Source organism: Pseudorasbora parva, chromosome 7, assembly GCF_024679245.1.
Source record: "Pseudorasbora parva isolate DD20220531a chromosome 7, ASM2467924v1, whole genome shotgun sequence".
NCBI classification, from domain to species: Eukaryota; Metazoa; Chordata; class Actinopteri; order Cypriniformes; family Gobionidae; genus Pseudorasbora; species Pseudorasbora parva.
Window position 1 is genome coordinate 44,461,194 of NC_090178.1, and position 17,444 is coordinate 44,478,637.

The 17,444-nt window shown below is 38.6% G+C and overlaps 1 protein-coding gene across 2 annotated transcripts in view; it reads right to left on the reverse strand.

Annotated features, from left to right (window-relative positions):
* Positions 1-17,444, reverse strand: part of ibtk (inhibitor of Bruton agammaglobulinemia tyrosine kinase) — a 48,802-nt gene that overhangs the window by 29,418 nt on the left and 1,940 nt on the right. For both annotated transcript variants that reach the window (XM_067449316.1, XM_067449315.1), the window contains exons 2-9: positions 13,514-14,351; positions 11,798-11,894; positions 10,801-10,925; positions 6,771-6,881; positions 6,521-6,691; positions 5,852-5,969; positions 5,388-5,568; positions 2,849-2,972 (exon numbers count right to left, since the gene is read on the reverse strand). In XM_067449316.1, coding sequence (XP_067305417.1) covers positions 2,849-2,972; positions 5,388-5,568; positions 5,852-5,969; positions 6,521-6,691; positions 6,771-6,881; positions 10,801-10,925; positions 11,798-11,894; positions 13,514-13,837 — 1,251 coding nt within the window. In that variant the 5' untranslated portion in view covers positions 13,838-14,351. The remainder of the gene's footprint in view (positions 1-2,848; positions 2,973-5,387; positions 5,569-5,851; positions 5,970-6,520; positions 6,692-6,770; positions 6,882-10,800; positions 10,926-11,797; positions 11,895-13,513; positions 14,352-17,444) is intronic.

Here is a 17,444-nt window from a genome sequence, read left to right on the forward strand (position 1 = left end):
TTAGTAGCGCGTTACTCTGATCTGAATACTTTTTTCCAGTAACGAGTAATCTAACACGTCACTATTTCCAAACCAGTAATCAGCCTAAAGTAATTAATCCAAGTCACTGTGAGCTACTGTTTTAGTCATTTTCCTTAGTAGAAAAAATAAACATATATTTTTGCTTTCTTCTTGCATCTCGGGGAGAGTATTTTTTCAGGATTTTTTATTTTTATTTCAACATAAAATGTCAGGAGATACATTGTTGACATTACTGTTAAAAATGCACTTCCAATAAAGTGAGTGTTGGCAAAAACGGTTGTCATTTCTATGTTGAGGTGGCAGGGGTGTTGTCTGCAACTGCTGAATGAAACTAATAAAGTAACCCTTAAAATCAAGTAATCTGTAAAGTAACCAAGTTACTTTTTATAGGAGTAATCAGTAATCAGATTACTTTTTCAAAGTAACTGTGGCAACACTGTTTAATATTAGTATTGTGGCGAGGTTGAGGAGCGAGAGGCATATAAGGACGAGCGACACCTGTGAAGGACGAGAGAGGACCAGGACAGAGGCCTGTTTTATGAAGCTAGCTGAACAAACTGAGTTTCAGAGTAGGTTTAGAGTTGACAAATCCAGATAAATCCAACCGGGTTTAGATCAAGTTCAACGGTCTCTCAAAGCTTGGTATAAACGTTCTCTGTCAACCCAGGTTTAATCCAGAGTTAGCGATCAACTCTCAAGCGCGTGCACCTGAAAGTGTGACCCGTGCGGCAAAAAGCCAATCACAGAGTCCGTTTGATTCACTTCTCTCAAGACAGAGGGCACAATCCACTTTCTCTTCTGAAGATTGAGAGATTGCTTTGAAAATTATAATACAATTAAATGCATTTACGAGGCAGGAATATGCACTGCTGCTGGAGCGACGGCTTGAGAAGGCAGCTGAAAGAATATCTGACTATAACAATGCATGACATGAAACAAAGAAATATGCCTAATAGTTATAGGTTCACAAAGAGGTCAAATGAATACACGTTGTTTAAAAGAATTATCAATGTATGCATTATATTTATATTAATATTAGGCTACTTGTCAATTAATATAATAATTGTATGATTATATGATTTCAAAGTAATTATAATTCATATAAAAGACTGTATAATAAATAATTAGCACCAAAAGACATCTCAAATTTTTTACTATAAACTGCTTTAATTTGGAAAGAGATAGAGGCGGTGTGGGGTTTTACTTGCAGCTGATTGGTCCAGTTTGGGTTTGTGATCTTTAACCCAGAACAATGGTAAGAGTCACAGACCCTCTCATCACCCAATAACAAGACAATCTCTGCATACAAATTGTGCGGAGGACTGGAATTTGGGGAACCAAAAGTCCTACTTTTGATTCACATTCCATTATCTTTATGACTGGAGAACACATCTCGATCCATGTTTTTCGTGAAAAATCATAGGGGACTCCATAAACTTAAAGCAGACTACTCAGAAAAATAGTAGTGCATCACTCCTCAAAAAGTAGTAGTATAGTAATGCACCTCTCCTCAAACAAACAAGCAACATGATTAGAGATACACCATTAAATAAACTGATGGAATGACAAGCTGTAAACATATACAAGCATAAAACTAGCATATAACCACATGATTAGGCATACAAGATAGGCAAACCATTTGGGAAAATTAGATTAAGCTTTTAATATATTATATATACAGTAAATAATTTATATATGCGTTTTTATATATATAAACAAACATGCAATACAAATATACTAAGAAAATTGGTGTAAATCAATTAAACATTACTAAAAACTTGGACCCCACTCCACTAACTGGCCTGGTGCAGCTGATAGTCTTTTATCAGGCACGTACTGGGCCACGAGACTGAACATCTTGGTTAAACAGACATTAGAACATTGCAGTATATTAAGTGGGAGGAGTCAACAATAAAACACTTTTTGGACACTAAATAAGTAGCTGGAATGGTTTAGTGGTTCAACAACCATTCTAGTAGCCAAGTATTGCTCAAAGCATTTTACACAGACCTTGACAGAGTGGCAAATTACTTATTTCTGTCATCTGATGCTAGTACCACTAGATCAAAGTGCTACTATAGATCAAAGCATTATTTTACACAGGCTAGGGAATCGTGTTGGCAAATATGGACTAGTTTGGTCTACCTGTCAAATCGTTGCCACCGATTTGTGTAAATTAAAATCTTTCTGACCCATTGCAAAATATGGTGTGCCACAAGGCGTGGTCTTAGGCCCTTTGTTGTTCTTGCACTTTAAGTGATAATATTAGGAAACAGAGCATTAGCCGTCACTGTTATATAGACCACAAACATCTCCATACTTCTTCCAGAACAGATCAAATTTGTCCATGTAAGTGGATGCAAAGAAGGCATTGTCAAATGTCCATTTGCCAAATTCTAAATAATTGAAGCACATTAGACAAAATAATTCAAGCTTTTACAGCTACAGAACAAAGCTAGAAATTCTGCTTTTAGTAGCTATATTGAGAAATTGAGGCTTTTTGAGATGGACGGTGTTTACATCAGCATTGTGTCCCCTCCGTGAATACAAGCAGCATCTTCATCTGACTCTTGAATGATAGATTCTCTCCTTCAGTAAAATAAATGCAATGTGACAATTCCTCCATTGGCATTTTTAGGCAGGAACAGCTGTATTTGTATGATAATGACAGTTGATTTCTCGGAACAGACGTTAACACAATATATAAAGTTAACCCAATCTCATCTTAAACCAAGTTATTCTTAAGTAAATATTGGGTAATATTTATATCCTGTTAGCGTGTCTGATGTGCATATAGAAGTTCAGTTTAGTGTCGTACATCACTCACCCTTCCAGTTTCATCTAGAGCAAGAATCACCAGCTTCTCTCCTCCACCATCATGCAGAAGCTGAGGATCAAGATGATGATCCAAACTGCCACCACTCACTAGAACTTTTTTCAGGTTCATCTGTCTGGAGAACAACACGAGGACAGCGTTGGAACTCATCCACCTGAATGTTAAATTGTAATTGCAATATCGCCTAAAAAAATGTTCATCCCATATGTTCAAGAAACAGTATAAACATTACTGTAGTATGAAGCAGAGCAGGACCGAGTGTTGAGGAGCTGAGCATGGCCGCTAGAACAATTGTTACACAAATACCCGCCTCGCGAGCACCGGGACTTTGATTATGACGGGACGGGACACAGTCGCCGGGCGCCTGCACTGATCCCCTCTTCCGGTTATGATTATAAGGTAATGCAGCTCTGTTTATCATATTAGATACATTTAAGTGTGTTGAAAATAGGGATGCACCGAATCCAGATTTTTGAGGTTCGGCCGAATACCGAATCCACTGGTTAAGATTCCGCCGAATCCGAAACCGAATCCAACTCCCATCCTCAGACCATTATCACAGTAAACACATTAATGACATAAACAACGCCCACAGCAGTGTATTTTTAATTTAATTTTAATTTAAAAAAAGGCAACATAATGCCAGGATGACTGTGCCGTATTGCTGTCTGTAGATTCCTTCATGCACAACTCTTATTCTCTCGGATGGGAAGTTCGGTTCTTTTCCGCGAAACGGTTCTTTCGCACAGTTCGTTTCAATGATCCGGTTAAAAAAAAACGGATCACCGCTTCTTTTACGTCCTTACGTAATGACGTCATTTCTATCATCCCGGCGGATGAAAATACATTCAAACACATTCATATACAGTATTTGTAATCAAAACTTAGTATAGTAATAATTATTATTGTCATCATCATCATCTTGGATGATGTTTTTTAATTCATGTTTTGCAAAAGCACTCAATACAGCCACTGTCGTGCAAACACTGATTTACACAGATTAAATAAACATACATTGACATAACATAAACTTACACAAATCCTTGGTTCACCCGTGCTCATATATTATTAGCATCAGTTTTCCGAGAGAAACAGCAGCCGTCCCACTCCGAGAGAAACAGTTCGGTTCAAGACGACGCTATCGTGCATGCAGTATCTCAGCTCACCGGTTCTCACGGCAAAACATTTCTCAGTTCAGTGAACTGTTGGAGTTACAACATATACTTTAAGATATTAGTTTATTTCTAGTCTGAGGGACTGTCACTCGTGTCAGAAAGTGAGTAACTATAGTAACTTGTGGGATCAGCGCTGATTTGAGACGCGAACCGTTTAGACCGATTCAGTCCGATTTGGTGAACTGGTTCGACCGGATCACTAAAAAGATCCGGTTAAAAAGAACGATTCGTTCGCGAACCGGACATCCAGCGGCTATTGTTTAGGGTTCTTGCCACCACGAGACAAATCGGCGTTACAAATTGAACATATAGCTCGACTTGAATTGCCTTCTTGTGACTGAAAGTACTGCCAAACAACACATTTTCTGTCCACAAGTTCCATTTTCACTTTCTCACAGCCTAATGCATTCGAACGGTCCACCTAGTAATATGTTGCCATAATCAACCGCGGCATCATCGACCAGTATCGCGTAGTGCAAGCGGGTTCGGTGGAAAAAAATTCTTAGGTTCGGCAGAAACCGAACCCAGTCAAAAAGCCCAATATTAGGCCGAATCCGAACCCGAATCCTGGATTCGGTGCATCCCTAGTTGAAAATGATGTCATGACGTTACTCCATGCGTTCACTTGTTCACACTGCTAAGAGTAAAGCGCTTCTGCCAAATAAAACCCGAAACCGAGGGTAGCACAGTTATGATGCAATTGACAGGTGACTTCCTCAGACGCTATGCTGAAACATCCCGGCATTTAGTTAAAATAGCAATTTTCTCACAATTTACAAATAGTTGGAAACATTTGGGATATTGTAGGTACTCAACTGGTTTTTGGATATTTTACTGCACAAATACTACATAGTGCACCTTTAAGATATCAATGTGTCGTCATGAGCCCCAGGGCTCTTTGTGCATGTTGTCGAAGCATGTTTTTTTTGCTCTCATAGAAAAGTTAACATTACCCATTCACATGATTATATGACTGGCACACAACAACGGTTGGAGTTAAAAATCTTCATTTGTGTTCTACTGAAGAAACAAAGACACCTACATATTGGATGCACTGGGGGTAAGCAGATAAACATCACATTTTCATTTTTGGGTGAACTATACCTTTAACAATTTAAAAATATATATCTACATCAATTGAGTGCATACATTTTTTATGCACATTTAAAGATTTAATGAGCATCTTGGTATTTCCATCTAGTTTTTTATGCAGTACCCCTACATTTGCATAACAATATGTGGATGGAAACCTCCTAGCTACCTGTTGCCAATTACATTTCAAGTTGTAAAAACTGTACAAAATCTGGATTGCTAAGGCAACAGCTGTCAAACTCTAGCCTCTGAACTCCACTCACTTGGAGGCCAGTTTCTTGCACTGATAATCTGCCAGCAGGTACACATCTCCCTTTTCGGTCACGCACACAGTGGCCCCATTGCTCGCTGCCGCCATAGTGATGGTCAAATCCTTGTGGTGCAGAGCGGACACCTGGCGAGGAACAGTCACGCACTTCTCTCCGTTGGGTTCCAGCAGGTAACCTGAATGTATCACAATGGTGGGACCACAACTTTTCATACGGGTATATGCAAATGAAGCAGACACTCAGATGAAATTGCATGTAGAGGGTTTGCCAAACACCTGAGAGATTTTAAATCAGTTAAACAATCTGGGCTGTGTTTCCTAAAAAGCATCGTAAGCCTCTGTAGATCGTAGAACTATTACCACGATGGTCTCTACGATCAACTTAGCTCACAATGCTTTTGAGAAACACAGCCTGAGTGTTTTCTGTGATAAACAGAACTGGGTACTTTAGCTTCTTACCAAGTTGGCCACCATTTAATCCTACGGTATATACCGCATCTCGGGTCCAAAGAACAGTGTGGAACCTGCCGGCTGCAACACCAATCACGGACCTCCCTTTCAGGGACTTAGATGTGACCTGAGGTCAATAGAAAACAACATTAAAAAAGCAATTTATGGAATTACCTAGAGTTTTTCAAATTTGTGATACATCGTGTTATTTTGGACCAGGAGTATGATTCACAAAAATCTTACGTAACTTTTTTGTTTAAAATGTACAATATACACCTCTGAAAAAAATTAAGAGACCACTTAACATTGAGAAATCCATGTCAAGTGGTCTCTAATGTCAAGTGGAGCTGTATATAATGAGAAAGTACATGAATCCATCTTTCAAACCGTGTTTTTGGCATCCTAAATCACTACAGTACAGTTATAATAAGTGTTTATATTCTGACTATTTTAGACCAGGTGGGATGACGACCGCTGCAGAGTAACCCAGTACCTACCTTACTCATCACATACATAAACAGAGACAAGCAAACAGCTTTGTTTATTAACCGCTAGAGTGCCAAATCAGTGTACGTTTAAGAAGAAATAAGAAATATGCACTTAGCAGCAGTCTTATGCACTTTTCAAAATGCATCTCAAGACTTTTTCAAACATTTTGTTCAGCCCAGGCTGACTGACCTGTTTGGGTACTTGGCTGGAAGCAGGGGGAGGTGCCAGACCCAGCTGATGGTGGGTGTTGAGCCCAAAAGTGTAGACGTACCCCTCTTCTGTCAGAACGACCGTGTGATCTCTTGCCGCTGCAATCTGTGAGCAGTGATGGGACAAAAGACCCTCCACCATTCGGGGAACCTTTGATGTGAACATGGACACCAAGTCTTAGAAAGCATATGCAGAAATATATGCGTTAACCCACACCAAAACAGCTTACCAGATATGTCTGTTCATCACCATGCCCAAGTCGTCCGCCCTGTCCGTGTCCACATGTGTACACCTGACCCTTCTGGGACAGGAAGACCGAGTGGAACTTACACAACACCACCTTAAATGACACAGAAACACAACAAAGTTGCCATCATCATCAATGTTTGCACAGGCATGCATGGTCGTTTTTCTGATATTTCAACACATAAGCCATACATATGTAGCATAAGCAAGAAAAAATAATTCAGCCACCAACTTGGTAAAAGGAAAACAAAGTTAGTGTGGAAGTTTTTATTTTAAATTTTTTTTATTACAAAACTAATAAACAAACAAAGGCTGCTTGAGAATTAGAATTTTTCTTTATTGGCCCCAAGAAATTTGAGTTCTGGCTAATAAATTATCACTTCAATCATTTTCATTTTATTGCCTTTGTCGACTTTTAGTAAGGTGGAAGGCAGCAAGGAATGAGTAACATTTTTGTAAAATCCTGTATACTAATATGCCTTCATCTGATCAATATGAAAGCAAATTACAATACAGTTCAAAAGTTTGGAGTTGGTAAGAATTTGAGCTAGGTTTTTGAAAGAGGTCCCATATGCTCACGTAATAAAAAAACTATTTAAAAAGCTGAATTTTCAGCATCATTACTCCAGTCTTCAGTGTCACATGATCCTTCCGAAATCTGCTCAAGAAACTTGATTTGCTGCTCAAGAAACATTTCTGATTATTAACAGTAGCTGTGTTTCCATTACCCTTCAAAATGCACAAACTGAAATACACCCAATGGAAACTCGCCAATTTTACAGAAACTCACATATAAATCGCAAAAAAGTTGATGGATTTTCAGGCAATTCAAAAAAGAAATTTTTTGCAAAACTGCAATGGAAAGCCATGAAAAAGCCATTTAAAAAAAGACATGAAATATGTGATGCTATGGTAATTAATCTGAAATCATTTTACTTGGGAGGTAAATTCAAACACTGACTGATTTGCCAGCTTCAGTTTTAGACACAACCATTAACACAAGCTGGTAATGTCACTTAAAAATATCAAAGCAAGAGCAAAAAAGGAAAATAAATATTTAAAAAAATCCCTTTTCTGAGTCATTTATGCAATGAAATTTAGACATCTTTTTTTAGACCAAATACTTTAAGTGTACCAAATACTTTTGAGGCCACTGTAAATACAATAGACACATTCATAGTGGTGAGATTATTGGTTGATTAAAGAACTGAGACAGGAAAACTATGCCAGAATGAACCTGCTGCGTTCTGCTCATCATAAGGGCTTGACTTTTAGCCATGACAGCTCTGCCCTTTATATGCAGAGCATGCCAGCTCTGGATTGGATCGGAGTCGACTACAGCGGGGCCGGGGTGCCAGGGTCAACATCATCATTAATTTAACACACTCCTCAAGGCCAAAACAGAAGCAAGAGATGTTCTGTAAAGCGTCCAAACTCTGCGCCCGAAGAACCGACTGGCACCCGCTCTCACTCACTGGCGTACGCACGCATTCGCAACGCTTATTTAATCTGCTGCTGTTATCCCTGAATGAATATTTTAATATTTAACTGAAAGCATCTGCAGAACAGCGTGGCAGGTCACAATGCGCTTAGGGGGCATTGGAGAGCTGATGAAAGGGTCAGGAAACAGGATCCGCCATCACAATGAGCACTGTAAAATTAAAGGACTGCCCCGCACTTCAGAAATTAACCAGCCGACTTTAAGTACACACAACCAAATGAACAATGAAAAGCGTTTCTGAAGTGTCTTTTCATAGGTGAGAAGCATCTATAGAAGTTTCCCATCATCCTCAAGGGTTGACACATTTGGCTTACTATCACACCCTTAACCTTCTAGTTCTTCTCCTTTCAAAAATGTCCAAATCCCAAATGAAAGGCTGACAATGGGATCATGCAACACTACTGGATCACATTTCCCATCCACATATGAACACATGCTGGTTATCCATCCAAAATGCAAATGAGTCCCCCCTATGATCATGGAAAAAAGGGAAGCTTATACACCGTTAAAAGCATGATGTTGGCATGAGTTGAGCTTTCAGGATCAAGTATGCCATAGCAGTGACAATCACCAACGTGCTCATGCACATCTGCTAAACGCCCGAGTTCCAACGCAAAGAGCTTCTCTCCATCAGCAGTAATGGTTTTCATCCTCCAGGGCATTTTCGAGAACCATTTACAGAGAAACAAAGAGGTCCAAGTCTCCTCAGATGGTTTTCAAGGACCCTTGGAGATCTTTGTTTTCAAGGAGCTCCCCCGAGAGAAGCCTGTTATCAAGGCAACATTAGCAGGTCCTCTGTTTTTAACCATAGTCTCTTGTTGTCACGGAGGACCATGGGGAGTTTTAGGCCCCGTTTGCATAAACCCTGAGGAACCGCATTGCAGATGAGGATTTCATCGCATTATACGCCTCATCAGCAAAACTTAATCTAGATCGAAGTAACAATATGAAGAGAAGTTTGAGAGTGACCACGTAGAGTATTAGTCAACAAGAAATCAAAATAGACAATTCTTACTTTGCAGTATTTAGAATATCAGTGCACATCCTATTTTTTTATTTATTCATGCTTCTCAAAATCTGTAATGAAAATAACTTCCCCCTCCCTCTTGCAGTGACATCTCATCTCTTCTCTGATGAGGTGTTTACTGGCACAAAGGCAGGGCAGGCTGTCACTCACATAAAAATACATGAGAGCTGCACCTAGAACGTGCCTGAATTCACTTTCTAGTTTATTGCCGGGAAAAAACAGTCGGCCCAAAAGGGCTGTCCCTAGTCTCGCAAAAAAACAATCAGTCTCATCTCCCATTCCGTTTCCCTGTGTTTGACCGAAGCAGAGTCGCTATTTTCATGGAGGATAGACTAAACACTTCTCGGGAGAGGAACAGATGGGCACCAGCGAATTTGCTATTTAAACAACGTAGCCCTAATGTGAAAACGTTAACTGCGTTGGGCCGAAACTAGCAAAAAACACTTCTGTCGCAAAGCAACGCAAGGATTATAGAGCCCATAGTCTTGTTGCAGAAGGTCTTGTCTTGTCGCTCCCAGGCTACGAGAACAAAATTACGTCAGTTTGTTCTCGCAGCCCTGGTTTGGGAGTTCTCGCAGCTTGTTCTCGACACATAGTCTGAGCAGAACTTTTTTTTGCGGGTGTCCGAGAACTATTGTGTGATTGGTCATACATTTAAAGGGGTCGTGGTTAATGCGGAGAAAGGCAGATGATAGGCACCTGCTTTTCTCGTGATGGAATGTACTGCCAGAAAGAACGTTGTTCTTCCTCTTGCCACCTCCAGAAAACAAACACATTTCTTTGTTCTTGCAGAGTATGTTCCAAGCTTTACTCTTAAGCCACCTTTGACCGCGAGAGATTTTACAAGATTTCCTGTGTTCACAGTTGGGACTGCTTTTGATCACATCACGGAACTCCTCACACTACAGGAACAAAACTGTTAAATCTATGATTTTATTTATCGTCATGTTTGTGGTCTCTTACGTTTAAGATTTTAGTGTGTGTCAGCCTTGACGCTTTATTCTGATGCTCCCCACAGATATTCTACTGACTTAAGGTCACTTTGCAACTGCATTTCAGCTTCATTCTACTAAACCTAACCCAAACAGTCTACCACAGTTCACTAAAGCCCTATTCGTACGGGAATAGTTTAACACGGAGAGGTAAAGTAAATATTACCAGAGCTTTTCAGTGATTTTAGTCCCGTCCGAATGTGTCATCTCAGTAATTATAATGGACAAATGTTTTCTGCTTAGCATTCAGATCAAAAAAGAAAGGCTGAAAGCACTTGTCAGTGGCCCGAAACTTTGCTTTGGGTAAGTGCTTATTACTAAAAGAAATATATATTTTATTTTATTTTATCTATCTATCTATCTATCTATCTATCTATCTATCTATCTATCTATCTATCGAGAGAGAGAGAGAGAGAGAGAGGTGTTTGCACGTGATATCAGGAAGCAACTTAATACGCATAAGATGACAGGACGACACTAAAAAGACATTTACCTGCTTCACATAGATCCCAGACCTTGAAAACAGGTCCACGATCTCAGGATGGTGTCTACTCTGCTGGTTTCCATGTCCAAGACTAAAATTTGTGTTGTTTCCCCAAGTGTACACTTCAGTAGGGTCTGCGACGAGATCAGAACAAGAAAACAAGTTAATCATTGTTATCGGCTTGTTTTGACAAATTAAAAACTGTTTCCAGGTCCAAATCTCCAATCCCTTTCACGTGAGAATACCATCTAAACAGCTGTTTATGAGCACTTTCATATCACACATTTAAGCTTAGCTTTTAAAACTCATGGTGTTTTTAATATGCTCACGGCAACCCAGACACCAATATTTTAACATGATGAATCACTACCTGTCACGGTATGGAGATAAAGGATAGGATCATGCTATTTCTGTATGATCAGTATATATTAGCACCATTTGTTGTTTGCTTTTGGGATCTGACAGAGCACTGGACCTGGAAACAGTGACATGTGACAAGTTTGGGTTTATTGGTTTAAGGTTTAAACCAAAAATAAACACTCATTTTGAATACTCTCTCCTCGTGTCTTTCCAAACCAGCATTATTTTTCACTGAATGAAAGTGGTCAGTGACCAGGGACTGTGAAGCGTCCCAAAAGAGTACTGCAAGATTGTCACACACTTATTCAAACTTGAAGCATAAAGATGCAAAACACCACTTTTGACAACAATGAAACCAAACACCATTGGTTCTGACATCTCATAACAGGATGCCATGCGTCAAGCTTGAATATGGAAAAGTGTCATAGCTAAAAATAAAATATTTATATAAAACGACTAAAATCACTATAGTCACTATATGAACTTCTGTCATGTTTTGTTGTCATTTTTTGAAGCATGACAACCACTGGGAGCAATATGAGGATCAATAAATAAGGACAGAGTTAAAAGGTTCTTGTTATAAATACTACATTAACACTGGTACAATCATAAATATAAGGAAGGACATTAAACCCATTGTAATTACCAGTGTTGTGGAACACCACATGAGCTGGGCGATCCTTCATGGTGAGGTCTAGGACAGAAAGACCCTCCTTGTCCTGGATGGACAGTACTCCACCATGCTGGAATACAAAAATACATGGACCAATGAAAGACAACAATGCAAACGAATAAACCAATAGAACGGGAGAAGACAAATCAGTTTTAGTGATTCACGCTCCACAGTCCACTGGGTTTCAAAATCAGTTGAGTTTTCAACTGTAATTGTATAATGTATAACTCAGGCATTATTATCTAATTTTGAGATTATTGGCCTAAAATGATAATTCCCACTTGGAAAAATTAACAGAAGTGTTATATTTTTTGTGTAACAGTTCAAGAATCGACCAGCTTTAGATGAAAATGCCCATTTTTGGTTTTGAGTCCATATTTTAAAAAGGTGATATGTGCAACTGCAATTTAATTTTACAATTTTCCTTTAAATTCATTTAACTGTAATTTGTACAATTTGTTTTTAATTTTTAAAATTTCCCTTTAAATAATTTTAACTGTTTTAAAATGTATATTGGAATTATACTGGCCATCAGTCACCCTTCTCTCTAATATTGGCATTGGTTTAAATGTCACACACTTAGTGCTGAGCTTCATTACAAAAATTGAAAAACAATACTGATCCATGAAAATTTACTGTACTTTAAATATATAAAAGAATATTAATGCAATAATTATATCTTGATCATTATTTATGTTAGTATATAGTGAATTAACTAATTTTAAGAGGAGTGTTGGGGAGTAACTAGTTACATGTAATTAGATTACTACATTTAATTACAAATTATGATAAAGTTAATTACAAATTATGATAAAAAATATGTAATTTAATTAGTTACAAAGGGGGTTAAATCTGAATTTTTCTGTAAAAAGTTTGGATATGTTGAGTAATTATCATTTGTTGTGTAAGAAATATCAAATTATTCAATTTAAGATATAATTTTGCTCCAAATGTTGCACACATGGTATGGAAAATGTACATTTAAATACTAAAATGCATTGCCATTTTGTATTACATTGCAAATTGAAAACTGCTACTCATGAGCTACCATGGTTGAAAGCTTTAGGCTACCACCTCTCTGAGAGTTGTCACCATGACGAGTGATAAAATTGTGTTCCAGTGCTGGAAAATAGAAAAGTAATCAAATGTAATTGTTACGTTACTTTAATAAAGTAATTTAAATAGTTACTATTATTACATTAATAATAGTGCTTTTTACATTTTCAATTGGGTAACTTGTAATCTGTAACCCGTTACATTTTCCAAAGTAACCTCCCCAACACTGGTTAAGAAATACAACTTTAAAATGTAAAAATCTATTAGTATGTTGAAATTAACATTGGAAAATACTTTATTTTTAGTAAATGTTACAAGTGGATATTATATTCCAATACAATAACCAATGCATCTGGAGTGTCCAGCTCTGAGCAGCGCTCAGTCTCGTGTCAAAACAAACTCCAGTGGAGTTTTAATTTCGCCTTTAGAGGCCGTTCTCGTCCTGTATAATGACAGTGTACCCTTCACAGCAACTCCAGCAATGGACACAACACGGAAAAATATCAGTGTGGACTTTAGCCGATTACCAATTAGTCTAGCAATCAGTTATCGGTGGTGATTAATCCGCAAAACCGGTCAGTCAGTCGACCTCTACATTGGTTAAAACACTCATATTAATAAAGCAGTTCTCACCTTGATGAGCGACATAAGGCAGTGAATTTGCCCGTAGAAGGCGCTGCGATGCAGTGCGGTCCACCCAGACTCCTTGTCCTTTGCCAGCATGTCGGCATGTTTACAGTCCAGAAGCCACTGAAGCAGGTCACGCTTACCCAGCGAGGCAGCGAGGTGCAGAGCCGTGCGTCCAAACTCATCCCGCAGGGTGGCCGCATTGTGACAGTGGACAGACAGGTAGCTTCGCAGACACCCCTCTGAACCGCTGGTCAAAGCGGATATCACTTCATCAGCATGCCTTTCAGAACGGCACTTTGGTGTGCAATCTGGGACTCCCAGACTCATTTTGGCTTACCTCAAGCGGAGTTACAACCCCAGAGATATCCAAAAACACTCACAAGCTTGAGCTTAAACTTTCTAGCAATTCATTTCTCAAACAGCTGCAATAAATTAAGGAAAACTAAATGAAAAAACAGGGAATACGTTTAGCCTTGCTGTGAATTTAGGGCGCTAGAATTGTGCATGTGTTGAGGTTCCACGGCACCCTAGCGGCCCCAGAGTGAAGATCTACCTCATCTCAGCCCACCATGGCAGCAACACATTCAACAAAACCTTTGGAACAATCATTTGCATCAAAGAATATACACATTTTTCTGTACAAAATCATACAAATATATTTCAGCTGACTCAAAAATATAAGTTAAATAAGTTAACTTGTAATATGTGTATTGTATTTTACAAAAGGCAAATCCTTCAGTTCTTTGTACTGTCCATTCAAAGAGTCCACCAACTTTGAGGGGAAAGATTCCTTCCCCCCAAAACTCTCCACCATTTAAGCCTCCATAATTGCAAAAGGTGCCTGAAAAGAGAAAAGGGCTTTCAGATTAAAATCAACTTCATATCCCAAAAACAATCCCACCAAAACTGAAATTAAACTGCACATCATATGAATGAATGACCTGATTTTTTTTTTTTTTTTTTTTTAATCGCCGAGGACATTAATAAAAACACAAGCGATGGGAATGGGAATTGCTACTAGAGGCTAACGTTTGATGTTGGCTTGAGAAGCATGAACCTCGAGCCAAGACTCAAACTCAGGTCGCCTTGTGCACAGCTGCGGCATATGACAGTGCTGCCCACAAGGCTATTGTCCTTACATAACAGCTTATTTTTATTAGTACTTTTGTCTATGGGTCACTAAATTTCTAACAGATTTCTCCTCGTCCTAAAGCAGATACAGATAAAGAAGCACAGTACAATTTGAATGCATTAGTGAGAGAGCGATTGTGTGTGAATTAGTCCTATCTGGCAGCGACTCTCTCTACTTTAAGTGAAGCTGTGGTTTTAGTTTCTTCTATTTTATACATGGTAGTTTCCTAATCAGAGTATTGTCTTAATCAGGTTAATACTGGAGCTTTATTGTCCATGTAAAAATACTGATTGATCGGGTAAATGCATGTTTTAAACAGTTTATTGTACAGGTAAGTTAAAAACTAATGTGCTGCTACATTGTAACATGCATGCTCGCACGCACAAACACACACACAGCCTTATTTTATTGATTGAATATTTATATTTGGCACTTTGATTCTCGTATAGCATGGAGGACAACAATTTCCCTATCGATATTTTGTCCCATTCCTATTGCTGACAGTGTGACAGCGAGGTTTATGATTTTTTTGGGGGATCAGATATTCAAATATTATATAACTGTGTATTTGCTGAATGCTGACAGTAAATGAGAAATTATTCAAGTGTTTGCCATTCTATTACTAATAATATAAAAAGCAAACGCTATACTACTTTTTCATGTGTTTACTTTCTTTGTTTAAAGGGTTAGTTCACCCAAAAATGAAAATTATTTAATTAATTACTCACTTAAGTCCTCTGACAGCTGTAAGACCTTCGTTCATCTTCAGAACACAAATGAAGATATTTTTGTTGAAAGCTGATGGCTGAGAAAGGCTTCAGAAAGGCCTCCATTGGCATTCAGTACATTCCCACTCACAGAACCCATAAAGGCACTAAAGACGTCGATACAAAGTCCATCTCACTACAGTGGCTGTACAATAATTTTACAATGCGACGAAAATAGTTATTGTGAGCACAAAAATCAAAATAACGATTTTATTTTTCTTTATCCACCAAGTTATTGACGTGAACTCGACGCATGCGCGAGAATATTACGCAGCTCCGCCGTTCAGATACATGACCCGGAAGAGGAGGAGCGCCGCTATTGCCTGAGTTCACGTCCGAGACCTGCACGGAAGACAATAACTTGGCGGATAAAGTCATTATTTAGATTTTTTTTTGCGCACAAAAACTATTCTCGTCGCTTCATCAAATTATTGTACAGCCACTGTAGTGAGATGGACTTTGTAACGACGTCTTTAGTGCCTTTATTGGTCTTGTGAGTGGAAATGTTCTGAATGCCAATGGAGGCCTTTCTGAAGCCTTTCTCAGCCATCAGCTTTCAACAAAAAAAATTTAATTTCTGAAGATGAACGAAGGTCTTACGGGTGTCCAACGACATGAGGGTGAGTAATTAATGAAATAATTTTCATTTTTGGGTGAACTAACCCTTTAAAAGTTAAAGTATTAAACAGAGACTGTAAACTAGGGGAGAATGGGAGCTCTGTGTGCTCAGGCACTGGTTCTCTCAACTGACACATCGGCCAAACAGACAAATGCTGAAAAGAATGCCAAATATCGGCCAACCACTAATTTTAACTGATAGAAACAGAGTAACATAGCCCCACTGCCCCCACGCAATCTGTGTGGGTTTTTTGTTGTTGTTGTTTTTTTTTTTTTATGTTTTGACAGTAATTTATACAAAACAATAAGTCTGATCAGTTAGAAAAAATAAAGAACAATAAGTCCGAACAGTCTGAAGGTCTTGTGCAAGGCAGCCAGGCTGTGTTGTTAGTGTCAAAATCACATAATCAGCGACTAGTCAACATCAAACCTAAAGCATCAAGCATTAAAGATGCAGTGAGCAATTTCTGAGAAACGCTGTTGAAAGTAGATTGGACCGAGCACCAAAAGGGGCGTGTCAATTCATGAAGGGGGAGGTGCTGGTGTTCCATAGCATGTTTGTGAATTTGGAGGTGGAACTATCAAGACACTTACTGCACCTTTAGAGTCGACAAGTCTGTGCAATCCCTATATCAAATAATACAAATCACTATTGTGCCTATATTTGTGACCATGTATAAACAAATATATTTAATCTAATTTAATTATGTAAAATACATAATCTAAGTAGGTGTTTGTTCAATTATGGACACTTTTGGCCCTGTACAAAATAATAAAAAAATTCTGATTCGGAAAAGGAAGTAAAACGGTGCAGTATGCAATGGACACAAAGTCATTCGCCTCCGCCCCTTTTTAAATGACGTACAGCTCTTATTTTTTACTGGGTATATCCGATTTGACCGGTTACATGGCAGACCCAAATGCACGTATTCGATTCTTATCGGATTTACTACCACATATGAGTAAGGTCTGAATCTGATCTGAGGATATCAAAATTTGAGCGTTTTTTTCCTGCTTAGACATTCACATGTCATATCTGATCAGTGCCACATGAGAGGGAAAAATCATAATTGGGTAATTGGGTCACTTGAACTACGCCGTGTAGATGGGGCTATAGAAAAGCTATGGTGGCTGGCACATGACAAAGATGTCTGAGACAGCAGAGAGTAACTAGCGCTTGGTTTAATTAAATAGTGCTAAGTTTGTCCATTTAGGGCTACCGTAGAAAAACGACATATGTCTGCGGCATATGTAGATAGAAATGGTTCATTCTAAGGTAAAAACAAAACAAAAAAAACATGGTTAATTATGTAAGGTCTTTATACACTAACTTACTGAAAACACTACTGCATTTCTGTCAATAGATCCTCATACATATAGTCTGGGAATCAACGTCACTGCGCGTTGCATTCTGGGC